This window comes from Macadamia integrifolia, chromosome 3 (assembly GCF_013358625.1).
Source record: "Macadamia integrifolia cultivar HAES 741 chromosome 3, SCU_Mint_v3, whole genome shotgun sequence".
Taxonomy (NCBI): Eukaryota; Viridiplantae; Streptophyta; class Magnoliopsida; order Proteales; family Proteaceae; genus Macadamia; species Macadamia integrifolia.
The window spans coordinates 1,135,073-1,151,593 of record NC_056559.1 but is presented as its reverse complement, the minus strand read 5'-3'; the positions used below and the strand labels follow the sequence as shown (position 1 = coordinate 1,151,593).

General features: G+C 42.4%; 1 protein-coding gene and 1 long non-coding RNA gene across 2 annotated transcripts in view; both read right to left on the bottom strand.

The window, feature by feature from the left end:
- Positions 1-16,521, bottom strand: part of LOC122073671 (rhomboid-like protein 19) — a 63,769-nt gene that overhangs the window by 37,236 nt on the left and 10,012 nt on the right. The window contains exons 4-5 of the mRNA XM_042638301.1: positions 2,785-2,845; positions 2,314-2,480 (exon numbers count right to left, since the gene is read on the bottom strand). Coding sequence (XP_042494235.1) covers positions 2,314-2,480; positions 2,785-2,845 — 228 coding nt within the window. The remainder of the gene's footprint in view (positions 1-2,313; positions 2,481-2,784; positions 2,846-16,521) is intronic.
- Positions 14,037-16,368, bottom strand: LOC122073536. The gene is made up of 2 exons (XR_006138820.1): positions 14,622-16,368; positions 14,037-14,519 (listed from the first exon to the last, which is right to left on the bottom strand). It is a non-coding gene; the product is annotated as an uncharacterized LOC122073536 (long non-coding RNA).

The following is a 16,521-nucleotide window of genomic DNA, read 5'->3' as shown; positions in this document are numbered from 1 at the left end:
TCCAGCATCTTCATTGTCTACTCTCCTACTCTGCAGGGTTGCAAGTGCTATCATCCTCCTTCTTGGTGCCTCTTTGTTTCCATGGATGTGATCTTTTGTGAAACAAAAGCCAATTACACCCCTCTTCAAAGGGAGTCTTCTAGTAGTGAATAGGTGTTACAGATTCCCTCATTTGATGGTCCTTTACTTCTCCCTATGGATGAGGGGGTAAAGACTCAGGTGGATATAGGAGTGGCGACTACTAGTCAAGTGGTTTCCATTTAGGGACAGCCACAGGTTCAGGGTCAAGAGGTTCCCATTCATGGGGAACCATAGGTTTAACAGAAGAAACAGGATTGTCCAGTAATATAGGTGTCCTCTCGTAAGAAAAGACAAACTGACACCACCACACACTACCACTACTACTCAACTACCCTATGATCCTGATTTTACTCTCCCAGGTATCTCTTTTTCCCTCACTTTTGAACAGTCTCTTGATGTTCCTATTGCTAATAGGAAAGGTAATAATATATCCATTGTTGTGTCATATAATGTCTTGTCCTCATCATATCATGCTTTTGTGTCTTCCTTGTCTTCTATTTCCATTCCTCAGACTTGGCAGGAGGCAAGTGCAGAACCTAAATGGAAGGAGGCAATGAATGAGGAGATGAGGGCTCTTCACAAAAATGGCACATGTGACTTAGTTGCTCTTCCACTTAAAAAGCGACCAGTCGACTACAAATGGGTGTTCACAGTTAAACACAATGACGATGGGACTATGGACAAGTACAAAGCAAGGCTGGTTACCAAAGGCTTTACTCAGACATATGGGATCAATTACTAGGAAACCTTTGCTCCTGTTGCCAAATGAACACAATTAGAGTTATTATCTCATGTGTAGTGAACCAAGGTTGGGAACTACAGCAACTGGATGTCATTAATGCATTTCTTCATAGGGAGTTGACAGAGGAAGTGTATATGGATGTCCCACTAAGCTACTAAATAGGGCCCTTTATGGATTGTAGCAATCTCAAAGGGGCATGGTTTGGTAGGTTCCACAAGGCTATGATAGCAATTTTCTTCACTCAGAGTAATGCTGATCACAGCCTGTTCATTGAAATGGTGTGTGATCAAATCACTGTGCTAATAGTATATGTGCATGACATTGTTGTTACTAGTATAACGTACCTAAGATCTCTAAGCTCAAGGCCTATCTTGGTAAGGAGTTTGAGATTGAAGACTTGGGGAAGCTGAAGTACTTTTTTGGCATTGAGGTGGCACAATCGACCAATGGTATTGTTCTCTCCCAAAGGAAACATACCTTAGATCTCTTCTTTCAGATAGGTATGTTAGGGTGTAAGCCTCAGATACAACAATTGAAGCTAACTCTCATCTCAGAAGCAAGGAAGGTGAACCGGTTGATAAGGGGTGATATCGAAGGCTGGTTGGAAGACTCATCTACTTAGCTCACACTTGACCAGACATAGCTCATGCAGTCAGCTTAGGGAATCAGTACATGTATGATCCCTATTCCTCTCACGTAGAAGTTGCATATCGAATTCTTCGGTACTTGAAGATCTCCCCAGGAAATGGCATTTTATTCTCCCCTTTAGATCGCGTGAGGATCAAGGCATTCACTGATGCTGATTTGGCAGATTCTCCAAACGATCATCGTTCCACTACTCGCTACTGTACGTTTGTTGGTGACAACCTGGTTACATGGCGCAGTAAAAAGCAGTCAGTTGCGACTCGATCGAGTGCAGAAGCATGGTCTCCTTCAGGATTTGGGTGTAACTATTCAGTTTCCATCAGCATGGTATATATGAGCTACTTTGGTTACATGGTCTCCTTCAAGATTTGGGTGTAACTATTTAGTTTCCAATGTGGTTGTACTAAGACAATAAGTTAGCCATTAGCATTGCACATAACCCAATCCAACATGACTGGACCAAACATGTGGAGATCGACAAAAACTTCATCAAGGAGAAGTTGGAGCAAGGCCTCATATACATCCCTCTAATGAGAAGTGAAGATCAGTTAGACAGATGTTCTTACATAGGGACTTAGAAGTAAAACATTTTATTCTAGTTTGTGCAAGTTGGATGTGTGAGATATCCATGCACCAACTTGAGGGGAGTGTTGGTTACTATAATAATGGGTATTAGGGGTATTATCCAGGATTCTTAAGCCCATTTTAGGATTTTATTTCATTATAAATGAGTCATAATTGACACAAGTCACATTCTTCCAAAAATATTCACATACCAAATTAACAAAAACTGAAAAGTGGAAGCCCATGCAGCAGAAAAACAAGTGCAGACAGAAATTACTTACAGGAAAAGCTCTTGCCTTGTTATATAATACAAGGAAATAGCTGTGACAAAGACGCAGATATACGTCAAAAAGTTGACCACAAAAACAAACTTCAAGAACTCCCACGAACCCCATATGGGTTCAAGCACCTTCCCAAGGAATAGAAGACCAACCGCACTAAAAACCACCTGAAAAAACAGGATAACATTAAAACTTGATGTTCGTGAACAATGGAAAAAAGCACCCTTGGACTTTGACCAAAAAATATAACAATGAAAATAGAAATGGATCAAGTACAACAAATGCTCCATTTTGTTCCACATGTGGTAAGGTAGAAAAAGAAAACCTATCCTGTAAAATAGGACTTTCCACTGTTTGTTTTAAGCGCACAATGCAAAAGAAAGCATTGAAAAAAATAGGAAAATTTCCTTGTAAAATATCATTTGCACAGAAAAATTTTAAATGAAACAGAGCCAAAGGAAAAAAGCATACCCCAAAAATTGATTGGTCAATGTAACCAGCTGTTATTAGGTTCCACCCAAATGGAATGGTCCTGCAAATAAAAATTCAAGGACATGAACATCAATTATTGAAGTAAAGCTCATAGTTAAATATGTAAATGCCCTCCATGACAAGTGACACAAACAATCAATCTCTTGACAATATTTGGGTGTAAATATAACATCCCAAATTCTATATGTTTAAAATGAAAATGAAGGTTACTTTGGTCACAAGTGACCATCAATGGTTTTGAAAAAATATATTGGAAGAATAGTAGCAAAACCACAAAGTGGTTTTAATCAAACAAACTGTGGCTAATTTATGATGCAGTAGCATTATCATAGCTGGAGCAGCATGAACCGCTCTGGAAACTCAGACCAAGGCAAAACCAAACCCAACCAGGGTTTTGGACTAAGTTGGTAGGGATTTATATGTTTCTAAGGGTTATTTTTATAATTGCATTTTATTTTATATTGGAGAGAGGAGTTGTTTCAAGATCCCTAGTTTGTCTAGTTTCCATTTTTAACTTCTGTTTTATAGCCTGTATATGTAAGCAGTTCATACAGATTGAATCAAATAGAATATTGAGTTGACGTCGAAGTTTCTCATGGTTGAGCGTGGTGCAGGCCATGTAGACTTATCCCTTCTTCCATGTGGCCTTGACATTTTCTCTCTTCCTTCCCTATTTCTTCCATTGCGCGATTCAGTTGAGTCCCTCTCTGGTATGCTATTATCATCCCTTCCTATTATTTTATTTCTTCCTCTTCTGTTCTCTTGTCCTATTTTTTTTTTTTTTTTCTTTCGCGGCCTGTCTAGCATAACTGGGTTCAGCCTAAGAGAGAGAGAGAGAGAGCTCTCTCAGACCAGTTTCCTTCAACCTCAACTTCTGGGATCTTGACCTCTCCTTAGGGGCGACCAAAACCATGGAACTTTGGCCCCCGACATTACTTCTGCCGTGACCTATTATTCTTAACAACACCTGCGAATTTAAGCTTCTGCCAGACCTGATTTCAGCAACTTGCTTTTTTATGTTAATGATCGATTGCTGGGCTGGAAATTGTTGAATTCAGCAGGTTGAGTGAATCAACTCCTCACCTGAAACCTAAATCAAACGAAGGGTATTTGAGAGAGATTCTTCACTCGAATGGTCTTCTCTTCCACAGGTTATGGAGGTCAGCAGGTTGAAGAAGAGGGCTTTCTTCGAATTAATACATTAACCTTATTTTCTGTTATTTCTGTTGGAATATGTAATTTAGGGTCCCGCAAGGCAATCCTGAGCTTTCCCCCTCCAACCAACTCTAATTAATGAGAGTCAGCCAAAGGGGGTGGCAAACTTGTAATTTCCTTCTTTTGCTTTATAATCCTCTATTATAAATAAAGGCTTGACTGCCTCTTTGGTCATTCAAGCATTCTACCCTAGTTTTACTGTATTAGAGCCAAAAATTCTGATCTAGGTTTTCAGCCTCCCTCTTCTCTTCCCTCACTATGTCGCAAGTCTTCATCAAACCCATCCTCCACCTTCTTCCCTCCTTTTGTCTCTCTAAATCCCACACAGGGCCATAGTTGTCACGGCGTAAAATCAATCCAAGGCGGTGGGGGGGTGGCTAATCGATTTGGCGATGAATCGCCCATTATGGCATTGCCATGGCGGTCAAATCGCCAATGTGTCATTTTTTATTTTCCCTATTTTCTAAAGTTATTTAGTATGCTACTTTTTTATTTCACCTATTCTCTAAAGTTATTTAGCATGCTACAAACCTACAATATATACCCTATAACATATAAAACCAACATTAAGCAACATCAAATCATCAAAAATCAACATAGCCCGATCAAAATCACCCTGCATTTTACAAAAAATCGACCACCTAGTGAATCAGGCGTGACCTGGCAGCCATGGCGAGGCCTATCAGCCAATGGCAACCGCCATTTGTGAGTCACGTAAATCGTAGCACTGCCATTAACTTCTATTTCCGCCAAGACGCCAAATCGCCGCCTTGGCGACGCCATGACAACTATGCACAAGGCAGCACTAATGAGGTGATTCTTATGAATCTAGCTGCCGCCCTCTACCTCACCTCAATGGTATAAACCCTACAACCCTGCAAGATATCAATTGGAGTAGTTTCCCTACCCTGGGATTTTTTGTTCTTTCCCTTGTTGGGGTTTGATTCTTTCTCTCATTAAGATCAAACCTCCTCCCTTTGAAGATCAAGTACTACACCAAGAAGTATCCATCATTGCTTGCAGGATTGAAGACCAAACCCATTTGCGTTTTTTCAGAAATCAACTCCATCAATTTTAGGGTTCCCCCTTTCAGATCCAACTGATTTTTAGAGGAGCCTCCACTCACCCCTAAAGAGGATTTTGACCCTACCTATGGCCCCATCAGCCAAGGTTTTGTGTCTAATCTCTTCTTTTCTCCAATTTTAGGGTTTTCTCCCAAAACCCTAATTGTTTTAATCTCACCAGTCACTTGTCAGAAGCAAATAATTTTTAGAGTGATTCAATACCCCTACAGAGCAACTCGATCCAAATTTGAGCACTTTCTGATGGCTGGTTTTGAAGATTTTGGATTTCTACCTACCAGAGTCGATTTCTCATTTTGACATCATGTCTGATGTGACTACTGCAACTTCAGTACCAGATGGGAAAGGTCACAATGAGTAGATGCCCTTTGGTGCTAGTTCTATGAAATTAGAGGGAACTAATTACGCCATCTGATCCAGATCTACCTAACCTAACTATTGCTAGCCGGGGCTTACTAGACACATCACTGGCACTTCTGCAAAACTCTCTGCAAGAGGTTCCCCTCAGGATCGATGGATCACCAATGACTCTCTGGAAATGTCCTTTTTGTTCAACTCTATGCATCAGTCTATTACTAGAGGTTTTTTGTTGTTGGATACTCAGATCTAGTCCGCTACCAAGGAGACATATGGACAAGGAATGATGCTCAAGTGTATGACTTTTGTAAGAGAGTTCATACCACTCATAGTTGTCAAGGCGTCGGCTTTGCATCCAAGGGGTTTGCCTGGGGCCTAGGCGACTATTGCCTTATTACACTATATGTCGCCTTATATTTTTTGCACTTATTTATCCCAAATACCATTTAAGCAAATGATTTTATATTTTGTTATTTTATATTGTGTTACTTCATTTACTTAAGATATTATTCATAAATAAGCAAATACCCCCTATTTGAATCCAATAAACAATAACACATGGGTGATTTGATCGCCATGGCAACGCCAGAACAGGCGATTCACCGTCAAATCAATTAGCCACCCCTCCACAGCCTTGGATCGCCATGACGCTGTGACATTTATGATACAACTACTTAGAAAGAAATCTTTGTCTCTAAATGTTGAACTTTGAAGTCTGTGGTATGAGCTTGATCACTTTGTAGACTATCAATTAATGTAGGACCAATACCCAACTAGACAATTAGGTACCAATCTTACAAGAGGATCATCGAAATTCTCTGCCGAAAATCTCCAACAGAAACAATGTCGCAGGTAAGGAAAATGGCACAGTGAATTTACTTGATGTTGGCCTGATGAGATCAACACTTTCAACTTCATAATAGAATTTGTAGCACTCTTGTAGTAGGTTTCAATCACTCCACAGGACAAAGGTTATATCAGTGAAAAAATAGAAACAAAGACAAACAAAAAAAAGGAGAAGGATATGTAAGTATCTCACCTACTGTAGAGAAGGCCTCCCACCTAACTCCACAAGGGCATCTCACCCAAGCTGTCTCTCACAGCACTGCATCTCAAAGTTTTTCCAGCATAAAGATTTCTTTTTCTTTTCTTTTTTTTTTTAGTACTCAAATCGTGGCTGTAGATCAGCCTTGTCCTTTATTTATGATAAAACCAGTTACAGCCTAAGATCTTCTAGAGACATCCCAAATTGGAAATAAATCCTACCACTAATTGGTTACAAAATAAAGATCCCTAATTACATTAGCAAATCTACTTTAAATGGAAACTCCTAAGATCCTATTTAATGAAAGACAATCCACTTTCTAGAACTGAAAATATTAACTATTATGAAAGAAAAGAAACTCCAAAAGATCTTCCTTAATCCACCATGTGAGCTGTCCAAGTAGGGCTCATAACTGAACCTTGCAATAGCTGTAAAAAGATCGCGAAAATCTCAACAATTTCTTCTCCACCCATCTAGCAGCTGGGTCCAAAAAATTATGTAGTTTCATCAATTGATTCTTCAATTAGACAGGCTGTAAAATATCCTTCCAATTTCGGGGATTAATCCCCCCCACAAATCAGCTGGTCGATATGGTAGAAGGGGCAGATTTCAATTCTCCTTATGTTGACTCTGATATCTTCCCAAATCTTAAATATAGCTTTGCTGGATGGTGGCATATCTTGGTAGAACAGATGGCTAACCTGGGTAGGAATTGACCTGATCGATAGCCCCAAAATAAGGGCTAGACTTGAACATCCTTTGAAGCCCAATTGTTGGGCCTGCACTGCATCAATTCCCCTCTTCATAGAAAAAACTCGTAGACGAGTTTTGACAAGTCTTGGACAATGCTTACTGCTATGCAAATCTGTCTTCTCGGCTGGCACGGCTAGCTTGCTTGGCTCTGATACCAATTAATAGAAAGCTGGTTCACCCTTAGGTAAACAAACTCCAAAGACTAACAATCCTCAACCACATACAAATCTGACTTCAGGTTATAGAACCAAAGAGAATCCAAGTAGGCTGAGATTAGGGCTGAAATAACACAGAGATTAAGGTAATTAGGAAGCTCACAACTTAGCAGATTAGTTCCAGAAACAAAGTCGAAAAACCCACTAAAAGTCCTCCAGCAGAGTAGAAAAATACCAGCGGCAAGTTGGAACATATCTGTTCGGCCAGACTTGGGGAGAAAACCTACGGTTGGGTTTTAGCTGGGCAGCAGGGGTTGAAACCCTGGTCGAGGGGCCTCCTTGGTGTGGCCTTTGAACCCTCCAATGGGCCCTCAAAGGGGGCTTCTAATATGGGAGATACAGGCTTTGTCGATCAACACAAAACCCTGACACCTCTAAAAGATCGATTTTAGTAACCTGGCTGATCTTTAATCTTCAACTGTGGGGGACTTGCTGGAACTTCAATTTGATGCTTCAAGTACTCACAAATCACTCTCTCACAAACACAAATAAGTAGGAAACAAGAAGGTAGAAAAAGAGGGAAGAAGATGGATAGTTGGTGGCATAATGGTTATCTCAGCCTGGGCATCTCACCTACAGCTATTTCAGCTGATGTACTTCCTCTCTCAAGAGTTTGGGAGCTAGCAATTGCTGCATAAACTTCAATCATTCGAATCATCTCCTCGTCCAACTCCCCCATTGCCTCCTTTTCCCAAATCATTCACTTCTCCTTCCCTTGTCCTGCTGGCTCCCCTCCTTCCTTCTACTCTGTGATCTATGCTCTCAACCGCTCCCCTGATAGGCTTGCTCTTTGGGCTAACATCCGATCCTTTGCCCCTTCAATCGACTCTGCCCCATAGAGTATTGGGGGTGACTTTAATGTTATTAGTGCTGCCCATGAGAAATCTAGTGGGTCCCCCCATTAATCCCTCTTCTGTGGACTCCTTCAATGAGTGCATCAATGACATCAACATAAATGATCTCAGATGGTCTGGTCCCAAATTCACCTGGCATAGCCGTAGTGTTGGCCCAGACCGGGTGGCATGCAAGCTGGATAGGGCCCTGGTCAATGAGTCCTGGCTCAACCTTTTTACTTCCTCTCACACCTCCTTTGATCTCCCAAGTATTTCTGATCACTCCCCTATCTTCCTCTCTGTCCAGCCTAATATCTCCTTTGGCCCCAAACCCTTCAAGTTCTTCGACATGTGGACCCTCGATGAAGACTTTCTCCCCATTGTCAGAGAATTTTGGGCCATCCCAATTCCTGTCTCCTCTTCCCCCCTCATTGCCTTTGCCAAAAAGCTCAAAAAAATGTCAAACTGCCCATAAAGCCTGGAACTCCTCCACTTTTGGGAACATCTCTAATAGAATTAACAACTGTCAAGGGAAGCTTGACTGCATCCAAGCTAGGCTTCAGCTCGATCTCCCCAATGCCTCTCTTGCTGAGGAAGAAAAGCTGGTAGCCTCTAAGCTTTCTGCTCTCCTCGGTCAACAAAAAAGCTTTCTCGGCCAAAAATCCAAAATCAAATGGATCGAGCTTGGGGACTCCAACTCTGCCTACTTCCACCGTTCTCTCAAGGCTTACAACAATTTTAACTCCATTCCCAAGCTCATCTCCTCCTCTGGAATTGATTAAACCTCCCCCTCGAAGATCAAATCCGAAGTTGTCTCCTATTTCGACAACCTCTTTCACCCGGCCTCCCCTTCCCCTTCTCCCCCCTCCCTCCCTCCCTCCCAAGATCCTGAACAAATTTGTCCCTACCCATCTTATCCCTTCCCTACTTGCCATCCCTTCTAATGATGAGATCCCGGCAGCTATCCTCTCCCTTAAATCCAACAAAGCCCAGGGCCCCAACAGTTTCAGTTCGGGATGACCTCATCTTTGCCATCAGAAGCTTCTTCCTAGATCCTTGCCAAATATCTGGCAACAATCACACCCTTCTTTGTCTCATCCCAAAGAAAGAAGGTGCCCTCTCGATGGCTGACTTCAAACCTATCTCCCTCTGCAACCTCCTCTACAAACTCATAGCCAAAATTCTGGCAAACCGGATTCATGTGGTTATTGACTCTCTCGTAAGCCCAAACCAATCGGCCTTCATTGTGGGTAGAAGCATCTCTGACAACATCATCCTTTGTCATGAAATAGTCAAGGGCTATAATCGTAAATCCCACTCCCCCACGGTCCTTCTCAAGATTGACATCCACAAAGCCTTTGATTCCATCCGTTGGGATTTCATTTCTAAAGTCTTCCAGATGTCCTTCCCTCCTTCCTTCATCCATTGGATCCACTCATGCATCTCCACTCCTTGTTTTTCTATCCTCGTCAATGGCAGCCCTGCCGGATATTTCTCTTCCGCTATTGGTATCAGGGAAGGATGCCCCCTCTCCCCTTTCCACTTCTCTCTTTCCGTTGACATCCTCTCTCGCTTCATCCAATCCTCCACCGAACTCCATCTTATTTCCCCCATCTACAAGTGTAAAGCTCTCATGCTCACCCACCTTACTTTTCCAGATGACCTTATGATCTTCTCCAAAGCCGACGCCTGTTCCATCTCTTCCATTATGTCCACTCTCCGCCTCTTTGAATCCCTCTCGGGCCTCCGCATCAACCTTAAATCTAACATCTTCCTCGTTGGTGTCTCTGATACCCGTTGGTCCTAGCTCCTTGCCATTTCATGTGATACCCTATATCAAAAGCAGCTGAATGCTTAGATGTCTGAACCTAGCTGACACTGGGGGCAGTTGGCTGACCACTTCTGGGTCAATATATGATGCACTGAAGGTGGCGTACTTCGACAATTTCCACAAGTCAAGCAAGGTAAGGAAGTGATCATAGAGGTGAGGACTGGGTCCCACACCCAGGGGTTTAAAGGGCTTAGTGGTACGGGCTGCTGGTGGACATAATTTAGGGTCACCAGCAGGTTTCCCACCTAACCACCAGCCAGCCGGTTGGACCTGCCGGAGGGCCTGACAGCAGAAAAAATTTGATACTTTCAATTGTGGGGCCCACACCTTTGCACATCTATCTACCCTACTCACCTCATTTATAGGGGCCCATGAACTGATTATTTACTTTCAGATTTATCGGTGGGACCTATCAGAAGTTATAAGGGTTTAACCCAATTAATTTAATAGGACCAAAACCAAACAGGCCCTAGTGGACCTATCTATATAAGGTCTAACCCACCTCTTTACTCCCATTCTGTCCTACAGAATTCATGGGCAGAGAGGAAAGAAAAGAAGGAGAAGAAGGAGAGGAGGTTGCTGGGAGCTACTGCTGCCTTTGTTGGTGGCTGTTGTTGCCTCTACTATGATGCTGCCAAGGGAACCCTAGGCTGCTCCTACTGCTGCTGGTCTACTTGGAAGCTGATCAGCTGCACAAGAAGGGTTGTTCCTGCAACTGCAACACTCGGGCTCTACGTAATTGGTAAGATTCTTCACCAACTTTGGGAAATTGTAGTAGTACAATTCGGTTAGAAGTATAGGGTTAGTAGTAAATGAGATTGGAAGATGAGAATTAACCCTGGGGACATGATTCAGCTCCCTACAGCTGAAACCACAATTTTGGGACAGAGATTGGGACCCAATTGACTGTCAATTTGTCCCCATGCACCCTAAACCAAGGAGCTTTTACCAATTAAGCATAATAGGTAATAATTGAAGGTGGGACAACACCATACATGCCCGGAATTCTGCTGAAAGAGTGGGCAGAATTTCAGTTGGTACACCTAGACAGAGAAAATTGGAAAATTGGGACTCAATTGGCCTGAACTGGCCCTGTGACCAGTGAATGAACCTAAATTGGAACTGTACAGGGGTTTCAATAATTTTAATTAATTCATCTAGTGGTAATTGGGTGATGAATTAAGTGGGAAGGAGCTTTGTCTGCTCAACTTGACAGAATTCTCAATTAATTCCCAGAAAACCCTATTGGAACCAAATGAATTGCATTAGGATTGGTGTAATTGGATTGTAAAAAGGTTGTCTGACACCCCACACATGCCCTAGATCATGTACGGAGGGTGTGGGTGAAGACCCGAGGCCCAAGATCCAGAACATGCAGCTTAGGGAAGAATTCAGTTATCGCAGGCCATCACCAGTGGGTGGCTAGCGGCCAGCCAGTGGCCACAGTCCTGACCTGCCGGTGAGGCTTGTAGCCAGTGCTGAAAACCCCAATGCTGTTGTGCGGTCCCCGTCCTTTTTGGGAAAGGTGCAACACACTTGGCAGGGATTCAGCTCACAGGAGGGGGTATTTTTGGGAGGAATTGATGAGGAAGAAAAGTGTCTGATCATGTCCAGACTGTGTAGGAAATCCAGCCAAATCAGAATAAGGGCTGAAATAACCTACAGGCTACCTCAATTGTATGTCTGGTGACCATTAGTCTGTGACTTGGTCCAATTAGATGAACAGTGGACAGATGTTTATGTGGGTGGAATTAGTAACATACATCTGAGTTAGGTAGTCAGTTGGCCAATTAGGTTAGTAGTTGAGGGAGATACGAATCTGGGGTCAGTACCCCTGCTCAATAGTAGGTTTGGATTCCGGTGAAGGAATTCAACAGGATTTTGGAAGTTGGAATGTCTTTGGACAGTAAAGAATGAAACTAACAGTAAATATTGAATGATAAAATTAGGAACCTAAGATAGTCGTCGATGATACGCAATGACAGAAATTCAACCAAAAAGGCATCAGATTCGGGTATCAAGGTGAGTAGGTGTTTGATTTTATTTTACAGAGTGTTTCTATATTTTGATTTTGTGTGCCCATGTGTAATGCTGTGTTATCTCTGTTTTGGATGTACTTTATATAAAATTATAAATTGCACATGCGGCATGGATTTACCAAAATTGATGAGACCGAGGTTCTGTGGATGTGATTAGTGATGTAGTTGGGTGGTAGTAATTATAACATTGACAATCTGAGGCATGGTGTGGCCGAGGAGTGGATTCCGATACCATGCGCTCAGAGGTCAGTATTATAATTATGGCCACAGTTGGATGATTGGATGCTATAGATTGCTATGGATGCATGTAGATTGCATTTGGTGAGATCACATTCCAATGCTATAACCCCTTGCCAATAGGGGTAAGGTAATGGCTAATCCCACTCAATGGTAGGTATTGGGGGACTACTACGCTAGTTACGAAGTACTATATCCATAGAGGGGCACAGCATGGTACGACACACTGTACACATGTCGAACAGCATAGGTAACCGATGGGTTTCCGGAACCATGACTGTCAGGGGTTATTATTTAGGGGTTGGCTAGGGGAACGAGGTTCTTTCCGAGACTAGTTGACTCCTGCTTGCAACTAGCTTGTATCTCTGGAGCCTGACGTACTAGGGAGAGGATACCACCTACGTTGCTTATAGCATTTATACCCACATATTAAGACTTAGAAATTACAATGGATTATATATGAAATGTATCAAGTGGTTGTGCATCTGTGGCATCATATTGTGCTATTTATTGTGAGCATGCATTCGGAATCATGTTTGGATGTGTGTGCTTGTCTGTTCACCCCTCACTGGGCTTGTGAAGCTCACCCCTCGTGGATTTATGTTTTTAGATGGTGGAGCTGGAGCTGAGGCGGATAGGTGTTCAACTATGGTTGTGAGGTCGTGTCTACGAGACACTATGGAGAGGACTATGATTCCTTTTTTATTATTTGATTTATATTTACGTTGTTTGTAAGATGTAATTATTTATGTGATGGAGGGCTTGTAGAGAAACGAAAGAAAAACCCTGAATGAACTCAAAGTTGTAGGGGAGAAGAGAAGAATAGCACAAAGAGGGGGAAAGGGGTCACACGTCTTGCATCATACCCAGTACTAAAACCTTCAATTCAATTCATCATTCAAAATCTATTTAATACCTTGGGTTACATGCCTTTATATAATAAACTGAATTTAAAACTTGCTTAATCAAAATCTAAAACTGAAATTAGCAACTTCTAATTACTTCCTAAATTCTAACTAATGAAATTAGAAACAAAATAAACTCAAACTGGTAACTCCCTAATTGACTAAGAACTACCCAAAAATAAAAGATTACATATCTTCCCAAATAAAATAACTCATTATTTCCTAAATAAAGCAAATCCTAAGATATTCTACTAATCCCAAAAATCAAAAAGGATCCGGTTTGTCTCGATTGAGATTGCCCGAATGGTCAACCCGGTTCAGCCTCAATTCTGCATCATTATGTAACTATGGGTTGTATTTAATTTGGGCCTATAATTATATTCTTATCACTTTAGATGTGATCACCATGGGAAATATTAAAATATGAATTTTATATGCGTACTCTGATTTTGGTAGATGATTGTGGTATTGTGAATTCGTAAACTGCATCTGTGATCCTGGCGGAGGTAGGCTGACTAAGTTGAGAATCCAGTGCCGCATACGTTGGCCTATATTTGAGGCAGGGTGTGACAGAGTGATATCACAGCGTGATACCCTCTACTAAACTCTCGATACACAAGATCCTAGGTCTAATGGTGATCAATTAGGGTTTAAAAATTAAAATTTGCAAGATAAGCACATAAATCATAGATGACAACTAAGAGACTAGCACAGGTGCATAAGCCAAAAACACAAAATACTTCCATAAAGATCATAAGTTGATTACACAGTTTGGTACATCATATCCAACTGAGACAATAAGATAGGGGAAGAGAGAAAAGATATAAAATAAATAAATACATAAATAAAAGTAAGAAAAGTCACTAAACATAAATAAATAAACAACTGAACATCTGAAACTGAGCTAAGTCAATCAAAAAGTGAAAGTAAGTTCTCAGACACGGCTGGGCTGCTCTACTGGGGCTACTGGCTAGTGGAGGTAGATGGCTACTGAGACTGGGGCCGATACTGTGGAGGCCTGTACTTAGGAGGGACACCCAAGTACTCGACTAAACCCTACACCGTAGTCTCCAGAATAGACACTGGATCCCCAACAGCATCGATCTTCATCTTCATATGATCATCCAGAGACATGAAGCTAGAATGCAGACTCTGCATAATAGTCTGGATGTATGCCATAGCCTCCCTCATAGTCGGTTCTCCTGTAGAAGAAGGCTGAAATGATCAGATACTATAAAAAGAAGGCGGAGCAGGAAAAGTGTAGGAATTGTAAGGAATATGTTGTGCACACTCTGGCAACGCACCTCGAGGTAATGAGGAAGCATCCTAGAGAGTCTCCAAAGGAATTTGACCAGTCTGTGGATCTCCTCTAATGGCACGGATCCATGTACATCCTCTATCACATGTGGAAGATGCTCCTCAAACTCATCACCAACATCCACCTTGACATCCACACCCATATCCTGATCATCCCCAACTACAAGCCCTTGTGGTGGATCAGCTGCGGGCACATCCTCGTCACTGCCGACCAGAAGGTCCAAATGCATCTACTCAAGAACGAATCTATCAAAAGGAGTAAAAACTACCCTGCTTTTCTGCTCATTATCCAACCTGACCACAAAGTGATGGAAAATCCTAGTCAAGATCCTCCCAGAAAATAGATGACCCTCACCTGAATGACTGGCCCGGTACACCATGTGTATCATTATGATGTACGGCAAACTGATCTGCTCCCAAACATATGAATAGAATGTTGTGTAAGCCTGTAACAGAGATACCTCGCTGAAGTGACCACAGATAGGCAGAATGTTGTACTGTACCACCCTACACAGTACCCTAGGTGTAGGCCACCAGTTAGAACATAATGCCCAGTTGGCATTCCCACCTGTCACAACAACCTCACGCATAATATCCCACTCTTCTTCAGTAAGGAACTGCAAGAAACTGGTCTTCGGGGCACAATAGGTCTTGTGCAAGCACTAGAAACCCCAATAACTTGACTAAACTCCTCCGTGGTCAAGGAAATGTCTACCCCATGCACTCGGCTAGTGATGTAATACTCACCATCTGGAAAGAATCTACAATAAGGTTGCAATAGAAGGCTCTTACCAAACAGGGATAAGCCTCCTCATCAGGCTTAAGCAGGGCTTCCCACCCAAGTGCCTCGAATCTCTCCCGCACACGAAAAGCCTGGAGATCTACAGTCCTGATAGGCCTATCCATAGCAATAGGCTGGACTGAGAACACACCCCACTTATTCTAGTCGATTTGGGTTCTAAACCAGATGGTGTCGAAACCCCCAATAGACATCTGGCACAATAGAACCATAGCAACCTTCCTACAGGTGGATCATCGCGGGAACATGATTTCCTACATGTAGCAACAATAAAAATGAACAAAATAAGTGCACATATGCAAGGAAATACAAGAACTTCCCCCCTTAAAAACGATTCCCTTTGGTCTATCATTCCCTTGGATGCTTCTTGCTGGCGCTCAATTCTCAACTCCAGGCCTTTTGCTCTCAGAGGCCTCTCTTATGCTATTAGCAATGGCTCTTCCACCTACCTCTAGCTCGACCCCTAGCACCCTTCTGGCATCCTTTTCAACCTCATTTCTCTATGATCCATTTACTCCTCTGGGCTCCCCAGATCTTCATTGGTCTCCTCCATCCTCTCCCCCACAGGCTAGTCCCCTCATCGTTCCCCCCTCCTCTCTCTGACATCTGGTCCGATCTTCCTCCCATTCCTCCTGGCCACCGTGGCAAGGATGATAAGGTCCTGTAGATACCCTCCTCTTCGAGCTTCTTTACTATGGTCTCTGCTTGGGAATTCATTCGTATCCAGTCCCTGGCTGCTCCTTGGCACAAAACTACATGGTTTAAAGGCCACATCCACTGCCATAGTTTTCACTGTTTGGCATTCTCTCTCCAATTGCCTCCCTACTCAATCTTTCCTCATCCACAGAACATCCAGGCCTCACCCTCCTACTTCCTGTGCTGGAATAGCACCGAAGACACAAACCATCTCTTCTTCTCTTGCCCCTTCAGATGTAAATAAGTCACTTAATGGGCTTATTTTATTGCAAATAAGCCTACGGTTAGGTTATGTATGTGTTGGGCCTTTGAACCAATAGGTTTTCTTTGTAATGGGCCTAAAATATGGGCAGAAAGTAGGAAAACGGGATTTAATTCATTAATTTAGTTAG